The sequence below is a fragment of the Gymnogyps californianus genome, chromosome 6, assembly GCF_018139145.2.
Source record: "Gymnogyps californianus isolate 813 chromosome 6, ASM1813914v2, whole genome shotgun sequence".
NCBI classification, from domain to species: domain Eukaryota; kingdom Metazoa; phylum Chordata; class Aves; order Accipitriformes; family Cathartidae; genus Gymnogyps; species Gymnogyps californianus.
Genome location: NC_059476.1, coordinates 6,363,790 through 6,379,205, shown reverse-complemented (window position 1 = coordinate 6,379,205; position 15,416 = coordinate 6,363,790). Strand labels below are relative to the sequence as shown.

The 15,416-nt window shown below is 35.5% G+C and overlaps 1 protein-coding gene across 1 annotated transcript in view; it reads left to right on the top strand.

The window, feature by feature from the left end:
* Nucleotides 1-15,416, top strand: part of WDR11 (WD repeat domain 11) — a 47,487-nt gene that overhangs the window by 1,111 nt on the left and 30,960 nt on the right. The window contains exons 2-8 of the mRNA XM_050899046.1: nt 443-554; nt 4,990-5,143; nt 8,741-8,914; nt 10,053-10,239; nt 12,169-12,334; nt 13,058-13,172; nt 14,155-14,350. Of these exons, the coding sequence (XP_050755003.1) occupies nt 443-554; nt 4,990-5,143; nt 8,741-8,914; nt 10,053-10,239; nt 12,169-12,334; nt 13,058-13,172; nt 14,155-14,350 (1,104 nt within the window). The remainder of the gene's footprint in view (nt 1-442; nt 555-4,989; nt 5,144-8,740; nt 8,915-10,052; nt 10,240-12,168; nt 12,335-13,057; nt 13,173-14,154; nt 14,351-15,416) is intronic.

The following is a 15,416-nucleotide window of genomic DNA, read 5'->3' as shown; positions in this document are numbered from 1 at the left end:
GTCAGGCAGGCCTCAGCAGATTTTCACTATTACTGTAGTCATTGTTCACATGGTCCTTTTTTGTCTCAAAACAAACAAAAAAAGATGCAATTAATTATATAATTGCAAATATATTGCTTACCTGCATGCTTATGTATAAAATTTGGGAATGCTCTTCATGAATTCCTATGTGATGTCTTAAATTTACAGAAGAGGGTTTTTATAGATGGACACAAAGAGATGCTTTGCAGTGGCTTCGGGTTTCATCAGCAAATGGTTCAGCAGGCAGTGCAGCAATGGCATTTTATAATGCTTTTGAGTTTTATGTTATTCAATAATTTTTACTGCTTGATGTTTGCATCTAGTAGCGTGCATTCAGCTTACCCAAAAAAAGCCTCATTCTTGATGTGAAATGCTTTTTGTTCTTTTTTTGCTTGTTTGATGGTGATATATGCTTTTCTAGGGGCTGGCAAGGTTTGATTGCATATGGATGTCATTCTCTTGTGCTGATAGTTGATGCCAATACTGCTCAGACTTTACAGGTTTTGGAAAGACACAAAGCTAGTGTTGTCAAGGTGAGACGTACATGTTTTAAGGTGTATTTCTGGTGTGTATATTATTTTTCTAAATCACTGTAAATATTTGACATTATATTGCACTTGATTTTCACATAAAATCTGTTGTAAAATACCCATATTTTACATGATCTCTTTTACAGCTAAATCAAACCATACATGCTGAAATTTGAGCTGAGGTTGATGGTATACCTTTATAGAAAGTATAGAATATATAGAAGGTATAGAATATATAGGAACCTTTGGTAGTGTTATAGAACACAGACAGAAATGTTTCTAAGAAAGCTCTTACTATGACAGAATTTCAAATGAACATTACAAAATATCAGATGAATCTCTTTGTTGATGCCCTTGCTGATCTTTCCTGTTGTGGGGGTAACCAGTGCACCATTCGACTAGAAAATTACTTTTAAGTTTTTACTTCTATTCTTACCTTTAGAAAAGGAACAACAGCAGACAAAACCAAATGTTTATTTTAGCGAAAAAAAATGGCTAAAATTTAAGCTTAAGTGTAGGGTACCTGTACTTTCCTTTGAAGCTCCTTGACTTGAAATTGCAGAGCGTTTGACTTTGGGTCAAGTGTGGAACAGGATGTATTTCTTGGATACATCATTTCTTTGACTGTGGAGAATGACAGATTCAGTCAAGGTTTAGAGGAATGTTTGGCTGGCAGATGTAATGTTTGATAGTCCTTAGCCCAAATGCTATATTAGAAGGCAGTCAGTAATTTATGAAGAAAAGTAGATTTTTAGATAGGGGGATTCTGGAGTTTTTTGTAGTAAAAGAAAAGTTTGAATGTGCCTTCTGGAAATTGCACACTATTTTTTCCCATGTGTAATTTTCTTTAAATAGACCGTCTTCATATACATACACTAATACTGTATCAGATATGGCCACTCTGGTATTTTAATATTAAACACAATTATTTTGTCTTTGGGTTTGATAATTCTGACTTCTGAGCCATCATGTTCTGATGACGTCTTTCTGCACACTAAAGAGCTTCAATTTCTCAGTGAGTGGTTTTGAAATTTCAGTATATTCGGTAGTTACACAGGTGGTGGTGTTTATCTATCTTTATATAGTATAATGTATTTCTGTGCTACAGAGTCCAATTAAGTGCGCTTTTTTATAATAATAAATAAACAACTGTTCAAATCCTGGGTGAAAATATTGGGTAGGGCAAAGCTGATACAGATCCATACAAGATCTTGGCCAAGAGCCATATAGATAATGACATTGTAGCTTTTAAAAATGGTTGTAAGGTTTAGCAATTAGTTTTGCTTGATTAGAGAGAATTTTGAAACTGGCTGGCAAAAAGGTAGAAGGGTTAGGTTTCAAAATAGACACTTTATGTCATTTTTTTTGAGACTTGTGTGCTGTGACATGTTTAAAAATAATGCTAAAATGTCACAAAGGACCGAAAACTGATTTCTTCCAGGATGTTTGTATACTTGCCCAAATCTTTCACTGAATTTTGAGGATTGTCGGGGTTGCCCAAACACTGCTGTCAGCTTAGAGCTTGTGCCACTGATATGAATAATCTCTCTGGTGACAAAAGCGAGGCAACTTACCTGACTCTAAGTAAGGAGAGGTTATTTCTCAGTTATCTCAGAGCAAAGGTATGTACACGACAGCAACCACGGAGTAGGCGGCACTCTGTGAATCAATACCTTTGCTTGCCTTTTGGCAACTTGTTTGAGTTAGCATACCCTTAGCCTCAGTTGTCTTCAGGCTACCCTTTAAAACGAACAAATCAATTCCAATGTCTATAATTGTGTAAAAAACAGAAAATGTAAGTGGTATGGAGGTAGGAGCTATAATGATGACTGCTGTAAGACTTCCACTTAGCTTAGGTAATAAGTTGTAGCAAAATTAGTTTTTGATCCATGTAGTGATAGCATTTTAATGTGCTTCAGTTACGTTCACTAGCTTTGAGAAGTAACATTATTTCAGTAGGAAACTAAATGCTGAAGTCCAAATAGTTTTTGTATAATTTATAAGATAATATTTCAAAACCACTATCTGGTGCTTTGTTAACAGAAATAGACTCTAAGAAAATGACTAATTTATGAGAAGGAAGAAAGAAAGGAAATTCTGTTCTGCTTTAAGAAGTAGACATCATGTGAGAAATTATTATGAGGCCGTGATTATTGCAGATACCTTTACGTCCATTTGTAAGAAATTTTCTTCAATTCCCAACTGACTTCTTTTTTTGTTTGTAAATGCTAAGAGCATACATAAGCTGGAGGGGATCTGTAAGAAGTCTGCTGTGTATGTCTGACTTAAACTCTTTGGAGTAGATGTTCACACCAGCAAACTCAGTCTACAGGGGATCTTCTCCCCTAAAACCTGTGCTTCAGATTTGAAAAATTTCAAAACACACCACTGTCTGCAATAAAAAAGCAAAGAGAAAAGCAACTGTTTCATAATCCTTCTGCAGTCTGTTTAACTATTTTTCTTTAAATACTTCCTGGCCTTTGGCTGTCGTAACTGTGTCTGGAATAGGTAATGGTTTCAGTGAAGATGGATCCGTGTTAGTTGTCCGTATGTCCACGTGGTGTTTGTGGGATGCTGATAACTTTGTACGGAGTGGATTATATCTGATTTTTTTTTTTTTGTACCTTTACAGAGAGTACTTGAAAGAGTACTTTTACATAAGACAATGTAATTACAGGAACAATTTTTTGATTGAGGATTGAAATTTCATTTGTGTCTGTTCTGCTATGTTAATAAACAGTGATAATAAGGTTCTCTAAATCAGGTGAGATAGGCTGTGAAAATTAAAAAAAACTTCATCTTTGGTTCCTGTTTCTGACCAATGCTGCTGTATTTTGAAGTCAGGGTAGAGAGGCAGTGACCAGTACAGTAAGAAAATAATTTCTTTTAGCAGAGGGATCAGGTCATGTGTGGGACTTTGTTGGAGCAGTGTGACTACAGTGAGAAAAGAGGGCTTACGGTGTTAGAGAGCTGCATGAGCTCTGGTTGAGACTGATCACGTTAAAGGTCTCTTTTTTTGTTGTTCATAACTTGGTGACAGTTCCTCCCTTGGGAAATGATGTTTTCCAGGCTTGGAATTTGCTTCAAAGTAATACATATTTAACTGAGGAAGAAACAGCTTTGCAGGTTTCTATAATTACTTTTTTTAATAGCTACATAGCTACATGCAGGTATCCTCCTGGGTAATTTTTTTTTGAACAGCAGGGAAGCAGGAATTGCAGCACTGAAATTTGCAGGTAGAGGAGAGTCTCCCAAGAATTCTTTGTTATTCTGGTAGAAACACACTATGGGTTTATAGCTAGTGCTCTTTGAAGATTGCTTGCTGTGCATGTGTAATATTTGTCTAATTTATTCAGCTAGGCTTTTGAGATGCATCCTGGTCACACCTCTGAGAGGGGTAGCTCAAAGGTGGCTACACACAAAGGTGGCTGTTACCATGTTGCAAAGTTAGTGGTGCCTAATGATAATTCTGTTTCTGTTTTTTTAACGTCTTGCTTTCAATATCTGCAAAAAGTGTTGTGTTTGGCCTCACCCTTTCTCTGTCAGGTACTGTGACAGGACACAGCTAGCTAGCTACAGCATCATTTTTGTAGTAGGTAAATTCCTGTTAGCTTAGCATTAAGGTTTCTTTATTCTGTTAGTATCTTCAGTCTCTCTTAGGGGCAGAAGTTTGCCTTTAAGGCAGATAGCAAAACAAGTCCATATTGAATAGATAAGGAAGGAGTCAGTGTTCTCTCTTTATAATCTCCGGATACTTGTAGGCAGAATGTTTCAAATTTCAAGACACAGTTTTCGTAAGTATTGCCAACTTGCAAGCCCGTGCAGTTTGAAATTCCAAACCAGAAAGTGGTATGTGGAAATCAGTGGTGGCAACATGCTGAAAAGGACAAAAAAGATAGCAAATGTCAGCAATACCTTGACATGAAACAGCATATAGATGAAAGACTAATCTTCCTTCCTCCCCAATACCACAACATACTTATGTTTGACAGCTAAGGAAAATGACATGTTTTAGGATGTATATAAAAGTTGGATGGTAAACTTTCAACTTTCTTTTTTTTTGGAAATCAGTTGTTATGGGTTTGTAGAAGCCCACAGAACCTTAAACATTGCCATTTAGTTTCTTCTAAATATTTCAGTAAAATTTTTATATACATAGCATATATTTATGGATTGTTGTAGTTACCTTCAGGAACAAGGATTGTTGATTTATGTAATTTGAAAATATCAACCATGCAGTCATGCAGCACAGTTGAAATATACCTTAAATTTGCAGAACTGATGGTAGCTTAAAGGTATGCTTACACAGATGCTATTAACGTTAACTATTACTATGCTTTTTTGTTGAGTTAATTATTATTTGTTTATCCATCTGAAAACTATGAAGTATGGTGTCTTATGTTTGCCTCCTTTGACCAATTTTCATCTGTATCTTCAGGTTAAATGGGCTAAAGAAAATTACCATCACAATATTGGTTCTCCATATTCTTTACGTTTAGCTTCTGCTGATGTTACTGGAAAAATAATTGTATGGGATGTGGCAACAGGAACAGCTCGTTGTGAAATACAAGAACATGCAAAACCAATTCAAGGTAACGATAGCGCGTGATGTTTGTGTGGAAGTTACTTTATGGAGCATCATTACAAATCTGTCACCTAGATTTTGCAAACTAGACTCAGTTCTGCTATTGAATTTTACTGTTGCGATTACTAGCCTTCTCTATGTTTGTCTACCTGTTTTCTGTGTAAACATGAGACTTGCTGTCTCCCAGAGAGATGCTATGAGATTTAATTCATTATGGTAATACTTTCCAAGATCTTCTGACAAAAAGTTAGAATCTATTTTTATTAGTGATTGATTGAAACAATAATATTTACAGTTCATATATCTTCCTGCTTTTGAACTGGTGATGTAGTGCAGTTTGCATTGCACCTGAATGTTAATGCCATCTGTAGTGGTGTAGTCCTTGAATAGTGTTACATTGCTGTAAGTTAAGAGTCTTGATTATGTACATCTACTTTGACAATTATTTAGTTCATTATATAGCTACTTCTGATCAAATATACTGGCATGATAACATACATTCACAATATAACTAGAGAGAGAAAGGTTTTTTGAGCATCTATGCAGTTGTCCGATTCGTAGGAGCAGGGAGGCTTTTCTATGCATAGCAATACTAAGATGTGAAAAGTGACTGTGTAAATTTTAGTGTAGAAGACAGTTGTAAATAAGGTAGATTTCGCATATAGTTGGAGTTAGTAGTATGAAGTCTTGAAACTGAGTATGACACATTTGAATTAGGTTTCTAGTGTAATTAAGTAGACATAAATGGCAAGGATTAACACAAACAGTCAAGAGAAATAGGAAATTCTGAGATAGTATAAATAACTGGGTTTGGCTTTCATTTGAGAAGATAGTTTAGTGGTGGTATTTGCTGCTTTTGATTCTGTTCTATGGGTGGTAGCCCAGTGCAGCTGGGAAGGTCTGAAAAATACCCCCAAAAATACCTGAACAGTTCTGGGCAGCTGGATGTTTGAAGATTCTTTATCATGTTACCAGAAAAAAATATCTTGATCTCATTCAGGGATTTCACAAGTCTCTGGGGGAAGTAAAAAAACAAAAGCAAAAACCAACCAACCAAACAAAACCCCACCAAAAACCCCAAACAAACAAACAAGCCTGGAGAAAGAAGCTATGCATTTATGATGTTGTAAGCTATAGAAGATTTATGTTTGCTTGTGCTAGAGGCAGAAATGTCTAGAAGCCTGGCATAGAGGTAAGTGCTATCTTAATTGGTCTGATGAAGGATAGACAATGGAAAATGTAGCCACTGGGCAGGTGTAACACAATTAAGAGAATATATTGGAAAGGAATAATTAAGTGTCTTTTTCCTTGCCACTTGTTGTGCTCATCTATTAGTAAAGTGTCATCCATCAAATGCTCCCTTTCATTAGTTAGCATCTTGTACTTCATCAATTAAAAAGTTAAGTAGTGGTTAAAACTTGGAAAAGGGAATCAAAAGATCTAGACTTTGTTCCTTGTTGCATCACACACACAATACCATTTTTACTGTTGCTTTAATTGGTGCAGCTTGTAGTTGATAGTAGTACTCTCCTACTATTGTAAAACTTGGCTTTTTGGTTCCGATTACTTGTGGTAGGCACTTTTCCGTATGTTGGAACCACTCCTAACAAAGCTGACCAGGAGCTGGCTAGAGCACTGGAATCTGGTGAGCTTTGTGGCTGTGCTACTGTGGCTGGTGTGCTTCCAGTACCTGAGCTGATGCTGCCAGTGGACTGCTTCCTGCCTCGGACCGGCTCTTTCAGAATTAGCTGGGAGGGATAACTCTGCAAGTACAGCAGCATCTACATGCTCAGCTGCATGTTCTGGATTTCTGTTTATTGCTACTGCTGTCCATGCTAGCAATATGTCTACAAATTATTTCTGAAGTAAAATTTAGAACACTTCCCCACCCACCTTCCACCCTGAGAAACTACCATAATCAGTTTCTAAGAGTAATTTATAGTTTATTTGGACTATTTTAAAAACTTGTGATGATGCTTGTGTTATACCTGTTTTTTTTATTTTGAATTCTGTTATATGAAAGCCCACTTATGAAATTAGGTTGTTTGTTTTTTGTTATTATTCTGTTTTTATAAATCCTGTGAAAGTAGATACAATATTGTAAGTCTGATAGTGGGACATTGAAAATTTATTCTATTGACTGCAGTTAATTTTATTAGTTTTATTTCTTTTTGTGTGTGTGTTATAAGTTGCGTTTTATTTACTCCTGACACCAATTCACTGAATGTTTGGTAGAGTTTTGACCATGCCATTTGAAGATTTCTCCAGGTTTTCAGACCCAATGAAGGCTTTCCTATCTGCTGGGTCAAGAAAAAAAGTTAATAAGCAACAGAATTAAAACTCTATTTTGTCCTCAGTCCCTGATCTGATTCAGCAATAACCTCTAGCAAAAGCAGCTTCTTTTCCTTTCCATCTGTTTCTGAGGCCTCTGACTTTTTACAAGCCTGTAGAAAATGGTGTGAATACAGAGATCAAGCACCAGAGTGATCTGCTGGTTGTCTGTGTGTTATCTGCAAGAGCTTTGTAGGATAACAGCTGGAGCCTCACTGTTTCAATGAGGAGAAAAGTGGTGCATCAGTGTAAGGCACTCTTCTTTATTTGATCCAAACTCTGCATTCAGCTGAGAAGGAGTTAACCTTTTGTTAACTTACAGTGTAACTGATTAGGACACACATGGCTGGATTTATTTTTTTTTGCTCTGAAACCCAGTGAGAAGCACTTGCTAGCTCTGAAAAAGCTGAATTGATAAAACAGAAGAATGGCTGAGGAAGGAAGTTTTTTCGACATCTTAATGTATATGAACATGCTGTAGAGAAGCTGTGACTTGGTGAGGTTATGCAGTGAGTGGTAGGAGCTGGACTGGGGGGACTTTATCCATTGCCTGCCTGACACATTCTGTTGTCTAAAACACTGCCCATGGAGCATGTAGGTAGCTCTAACACAGCTCGTTTCAAGTAACTGAGCTGTCTCTCTGTTCTGTGTGACTGAAAATGTAGTCTTTTATGTCCATTTATCTTGAATGTTTAAATGATGCCCAGCCATGATGATTGGCAACCATACCTCTTCAGACTGACCCTGGCTGTATTCTTCATTGTGTGTTACAGTCAGTTTCATTTTACTCTTGAACTTAAGACTCTGTTTAAAAAGTATTTGAAGTGGAGAAGATATTTGTTTCCAGGTCCAATACTGATACCATCTCAAATATTAATTTGGGATGGTGTTATGGTTCATAGTGTCATCCCAAATATTAATTGGGATGGTGTATAGTTCTTCTCATTTTGACTCTACAGTGGTTCTGTACAGTACAGTATGTTGTTTCAGATAGGAATTCACTGGCTGAAAAGATCTGACTTCTTCAGATAGGATGTGGGTTGTGTGCACGAGTGTAGACATGTGTAACCCAGTTTATTGCTGCTTATTCAAAACATAAATTCAGGCCATAAAAGGAACTTATCCTTTTAGAATTGTGAAATAGAATCATCTTGTTAGTAACAAGTCACTATTCATTTCTTTAAAGATGAGGTATTATAGAAGAATAGTTTTAAAATAGAATAAACTTTTTTAGAAAATTAATTTCACTGTTGTTCCTTCTTTCTTTTGACAGACATGCAGTGGTTGTGGAATCAAGATGCTTCTAGAGATTTACTGCTTGCAGTTCATCCACCTAACTATATTGTACTGTGGAATGCAGACACGGGCACCAAACTTTGGAAGAAAAGTTATGCTGAAAATATCCTGTCTTTTTCATTTGACCCCTTTGATCCATCACACTTAGCTTGTAAGTTTATATGTATAAAATAGTGTGACCTGGATATGTGTGACCAGGAAAAATGTTAAACTAAAATGTTAATATCGAGACTAAAAGTAATGGATTGGAGAGAATAATGTCATAAACGCCAAGAAGAAATCTCAAAACAAAGACAGGGGAGTCTTTGGCCAATGTGGAATCTTCTAAAATGAGATACCATTGTGTGAAGGGAGGGGAAAAGTAGACATGAGTGGAGAAGTGAGAGATCTGAAAAGAAATGTTTGAGACTTTACAAAGAAGGTGTAAAGCATGTAGATAGGGAGCGGGAGGAAGCCAAGCATAGAGAGCACCGTTAAACTGACATAAAAAGCTATAAAAGGATGGATGCTGAGGGAGAATCCAGTGAGATGAATAGGCCAGGAATAAATGTTATTTTCAACAGATAGGATTTTTTTTTTTTTAAAGGAATACAGCGTGAGCATCAGTTTCAGAAGCAATTCAGACATCAAGGGGGATGTAGTGCAGATTTATTCACATTTTAGCAGAAACAAACCCAGAGAAATAAGAGAGTCACCATATTATTCTTTTATTTAGCTTCATCACTCCTGATCTGTAATGAGACAGTGCAGTTTCCAGGCTTTGTAGTTGTATTTTTTTTAATCTGCCATACCATTCAACCTTCTATAAACATGTAGTAAAATCTTAGCTACATCTTTACAGCTTAGCTGAATCTTTATGCTGCAACATAAATAATGTGAGTTAATGATTCTTTGAGCCGTGCTCTGCATGAGAGCAAAAAATGGTGGTGTAGCCAACGTGGGCAACCCTGCCTTTATTTGCATTGTCAAGCTTAAAGAAAAGTAGTTGATGAGAGAGAATAACTGTTCTGAACAACCAAGAGGTTTCTGCCAGTAATCCCCACAGTATTTTTTTACTGTAGATTTAATTTTGAAAAATTGAGTTTTGTGGATATTAATGAATTGCAGTGGACCATCTGCCGCTCTTTCAGTAGAAGGCGCCGGTTGTCTAGAAGTATGAGTTTTCTACCTAATACAGTATTGTTAAAGTTATTAGCATTTCTCGCCACCAAAATTTTGTTAAAATGGAACGCCAGAATCAAATTGCAGATTGTATTTTGCTATAATAAAAACTGTTTTTCTTGGTACAGTGCTCACCAGTGAAGGAATAGTGTTCATCTCTGACTTCTCTCCTTCCAAAGCTCCTGCCAGCTCAGGGAAGAAAGTTTACATCTCTAGTCCCCATTCCAGTCCTTCTCACAACAAGCTGGCTGCTGCTACGGGGGCCAAAAAGGCCCTTGATAAAGTAAAAATCTTAATCAGTAATGAAAAACCAAGGTAGGTTGCAAATATTTCTTCTCAGATAATGTTTTGTATACCTATATAGTTCATAGATATAATTAGGTTAAAGCCTATAAGGTAATTAGTTTAAAAAAAGAAAATTCATTGGGGTAGGCAGATAGATATCCTATATGAGGACATTATTTAAGAATATAACGTTGACAGTCATTCATCCAGTTCTGTTCATAAAAACAACGATATCATCCCAGCATGTTTTGTATAAGTTAATGACATAATGTTCTCCCTTCGCTAACAGATATTCATGCAGGTGTAAATTCAGAAACATCTTTCTTAGGGGAAAAAAAAGATGAAAATGGGCTAACATAATTCAATTCAGTTGTGGAATGAGAAGGGATATAATAAGAGAATAAAAATTATGTATGTACTGATAACTGAGAAGAGTTGTCATTCTGATGTTGTACATGATACTGCAGTAGGAGGCGTTCTTTAAGTTCGTACTGTAGAAATAAAATTTGAATTTATACATACCTATTTGTGTATTTTCTGACCTTTTAAAACTAAAGTTGTTGCATTTTGAGATTTTTTTTTTTTAGAAATTCTCTAGGCCACTTTCTTGTGTGGTGTAATTCTTTTTTTTTTTCCTTTTGTATTTTCTATTTGAGTAATAAAAGTATGTCTCAAACTTCTAGCGAATGTGAGAACAAACTAATCAGTTAGCAATTGAGACCAAAATTTAGTGCAGATAGGAAATTTATACTCTATTTTAATAAGGTGTTTAAATTGCAAACTGAGGAGAAGACTTGATGATACCTCCTCTGGTAATCATTTAAGAAATTGTGATTTTTATATGAAGTTAATGGGCATGATCTTGTCATTTTGTGTTCTATAACGCCTGATTTGTGCTGCATTGGACAGAACACCTTGCAAATACTGAGACAGTACATATGCTGCTCCAGCCTTATGCTCTGTAATAAGAGTAAATCAACAAAGACACCATTTTTCTGCATTCTCCTGATTGCATTTTAAGTTGTATATAAATATTGCCAGATATGATAGTCTTCTGTTTTCTCCATCCCTTTCCATCCACCTGAAAAGACTAGAATGGGAAAAGGGAAGAAAAATCGTAGCAGCAATGATTTATGTGGTTTTATATGAGTTTAGGGAAACTTTGAGGAGAGAGGAGCAGGAGATGGTCAGGAAAGTGATGGCAGACAAAAGGGGACTCATACTCCTGAAGCAAGGAATGAGATGCAAGAAGCGTGTAAGGGGGGTTTAGTGTGTGATAGAATGAGGAGATTAAAAACAAACACAACCCGTCAAAAGGGATGATAAATTAAATGAGTTCAGAGGCTTTCAAAACTGAGCACGGTATGAGGATGATTTTCTTCAGTGTGACTTAAGTACAGTTCATTGGATTGCATGTACTTAATGAACCTCTTTACCTTGCAGCCAATCTTCTGTTAACTTTCAACAAAATGATGAACTTTCCTGCTCTTTGCTACTTTCTCTGAGTTTTGAAGACTAGTATTCTTGATAGGCTTCTTCAGTTCATTTCAAAATAAAGTAATATGCATAATAATATAAAAATTGAAGTAAGCGGTATGTTTAAGGGTAATTTCCCATGAATACCAGTAAATGTCTTGGCAGCTAACACTGTTCATAATTTAATTGCTTTGTGTTTGAGATATGCAAGAATTACACTTGTTCCATTTGAATCACATACTATTTTAAAAATTACTCTACAGTCTTATTTAGACAAAAGTCAACAGAGTGTGTGTCTTTTGAAGGTCAGTGATGCTTTGCGCTGCTGTAGCAATTAAATGGAGATCTGCAGTTGCCTAGTGAACAAAATAGGGAATACTTGAAAAAATGCAGCTGCAGGAAAATTTATACTGTTAATTTTATTTTGAACTTGAAGTATTTGTTGACACAACTTGATTAAAATTTATATCTGATGTTTTACAGTGCTGAATCTGTAACACTCAATGACTGTCTTCAGTTGTCATATTTGCCTTCCAAAAGAAACTACATGCTGTTATTGTATCCTAGAGAGATTTTGATTCTTGACTTGGAAGTGAATCAGACAGTGGGTGTCATTGCAATTGAAAGAACAGGTGTGCCTTTCCTGCAGGTAATGGGAATTTGATGGGTTTCTATCATTGTAAGTTTATTAGTTTATTAAGATCATATGTAAGTTTGTGACCCACTGATAGTTGTGTTTTGATTAGTTCTAGAGGATGAAAAGAAGTTAGCTCATCAGGGGGAAAAACGTCCTCTGAAGCAAACATTGTTTAATTTAGTTTTCTGAACTCTGCAGCAAACCCACTTCGTTTTGTGGTGTTACAAAAGTTACCAATGTGGAACTAGTGCTGTGGAAAAAGGGCATTTTGTTCTCTGGTGGTTAAGCTGCTTATACACAAGTTAATACTAGTTCTCTGAGCATCTGCCTTTGCTTAATTAGACAGCTAAGTCTAGTCTGAGGTCTTATTGAAGCATCTTTATTCTCTTGGAATCATGAATTCTGATACCAAAAAAGAAAGGTTTTTTTAAAAAAAGTGATAGCTAAAAAGAATATATATGAGTACGTCAATGTTAAAAAAAAAAAAAAAAACCAACAAAAAACCAAACCCAAACTAGCAAACAATTCAAACAAAAACTTTCAATGAATTTCTCAAATTAATTGACTTCCTTAGTCACAAGTACTGTAGCTAAAGAAATTCATTGAACTGTTACATTAATGGTAACATTTTTAGTGACTTGCTTATACATCAGGAATTGTATGGTCATTTGCAAGTGTACTTTGCAAAGGATATAATTTTGATAACACAATATAATGTAGTATCTCTTTACCTAGGTAATTCCTTGTTTTCAGCGTGATGGATTATTTTGCCTACATGAAAATGGTTGTATAACTTTAAGAGTTCGCAGATCTAACTGCAGTATAACTGGAACGCCAAATGAAGAGCCAGGTAAGTTTTGTGTCAAAAATGTCCAGAAATGAACTTTGAGGCATTTTAATTAATACTTTAATACCAACATTAACCATCATGCCTCATACAGCATGGTGAATTACAGCCCTTTTAGTGTTTTTTCTCTTATACATTAAATTTAAATTTATGGTGCATTTTCCCAAAATTGTTTTTGACTTTTCTGATATTTAGTGCAAAATAAGATATATTAATATCCTGAAAATCCTTTTATCACTAAATAATACTTTAATTATGAAGTGGCTTAACAGTCACATATACAAGAATGTTTTAGATAAAAGATGATTAGTGTGTTCTTTTTATCTTTAAGAAAAAACATTTTTCAGGCAAACACAAGGTCTTGGAAGTCATTTGGTCATTTGGAAGAATTGATTTTAGAACTAAGATGTGGGCTTAAATTTAGATTAACATCTAAATTATTAAACCTTTGTCTCTTATGAAATATTACTAAGAATGGCCTTTTAAATATAATGGAGGAGACTGGAAAAAAGAAGGGAAAACAGTTCTGTAAATGTAAATAAGTGTGGTTTTTTGGTTTGTGGTTTTTTTTTTTTTTTGTTGAGTTTGTTTGGTTTGGTTGATTTGGTTTTGGCAGTTTGGTAATTTCTAGTGAGCTACATTACTTGCTTCCAAATTTACCAATAAACCAAATGAGTTTTGGATTGTGGAGAGCAGATGCACTTTCTGCCCAGATATGAAACAGTCATTTTTTAGATTTTGCAAGATTCTTGTGAAATAAGATATTTTAAAGACAAAATTACATTTTTGGACAACTTTTCAGAGCTGTGTTGTGTACAGCAAGATCAACAGTATATAGTTTTTGATTGTTTTTCCTGATTGTACAGGAAGTATGTGGATTTCAACCAAAGAGCTCAGTCATGCTGCAAATTTACCTCTGTTGATTGATCACATCATATGTTTTCCACTCTAATTGTTTGTCCTCTGTGGGACGTTGATGTTACAGATCCAGACCCAGTTCAGGAACTGATCTATGATTTAAGAAGTCAGTGTGATGCAATCAGGGTAACAAAAACAGTTCGACCCTTCAGTATGGTGTGTTGCCCAGTGAATGAGAATTCTGCAGCTCTCATAGTCAGTGATGGCAGGGTAATGATCTGGGAATTAAAATCCAGTATTTCTGGCAGAAATGTGCGTAACAGGTAATGGGATTTATTTTTCTTATCAAAGCTTCCATCTGTTACATTTACAAGTGGCATGTAGCATTTAATATATTCTGAAAGCAACAGTGGTGTCCTTGTGTGTATGGTAGCGTGACGTGCTGTACATGTGTATGAATGAAAGGAAAATATATCATCCAAATAGGTTAGTTCCCTTGCTTTGGGGAAGTGAAGGAACTGTATTTACTCTTCTTTCTTTAAAAAATCATTCCATACTAAGTGGTTGGAATAAGGAAACAAAAGATAGAATGAATATTCATGTTATTTTGGGGGAACATTTTCTTCTCATCTGGCTTTCTTCAGACTATATAATTTTCTTCAGGAATGGATCCCTCACTTTCAGTCACGTGAAAGGACTTCAAAATGAGTCTGGAAAGGACTACATTTTTGGTAGGGGAAAGATTTTCTGATAGATTTGTGTGACTTTGACACAGAACAATATGAGGCTGCACAGGAGGTGGCTGGAATACAGTGGGATAAACAGTATTTTTATATACAAAGCCTTTAGAGTTTTAGATTTTGAGCAGTCTCTAAAAATGCTACATGAAGTAGTATAGTTGTTTGGATATTCAGTGTATTAAGGTTGTTCTGCTGCAATAAACTGTTAAAGTACTATTGAATAATATAAATAACTGACTGCCATAAAAGAAATGCAGAATTCTTCATACACTTTTAAATGTCAGTAGTACCAGATTTTCAATATAGATCCTTTTGTTGCTCATCAGTGATTTAATGTTTTTATTCTTGGTGTTCTCAAAAATACTGTTAGATGGATTCTTTGTGATGCATATCCAAGAGAGCTGTTTAGGATCCATATGTTGCTGGGTTTTACTTCCTGTATTCTTAGACTCATTTCTAAAACATTGATCTTTGTCATGATTTTATATATCCAGGAAAAATGTAATAACAATATAGGAACCACTGAGCCTAGAGGATTCTGGATATGGTTGGATTGTACTGAAAAGTAAAGCATATTTCTAGTTGGCACAGAGCCTTTAATGGATTTTGAAGGAGTCTTCCTCCATTAGTTCTTGATCCTGCTGGATTT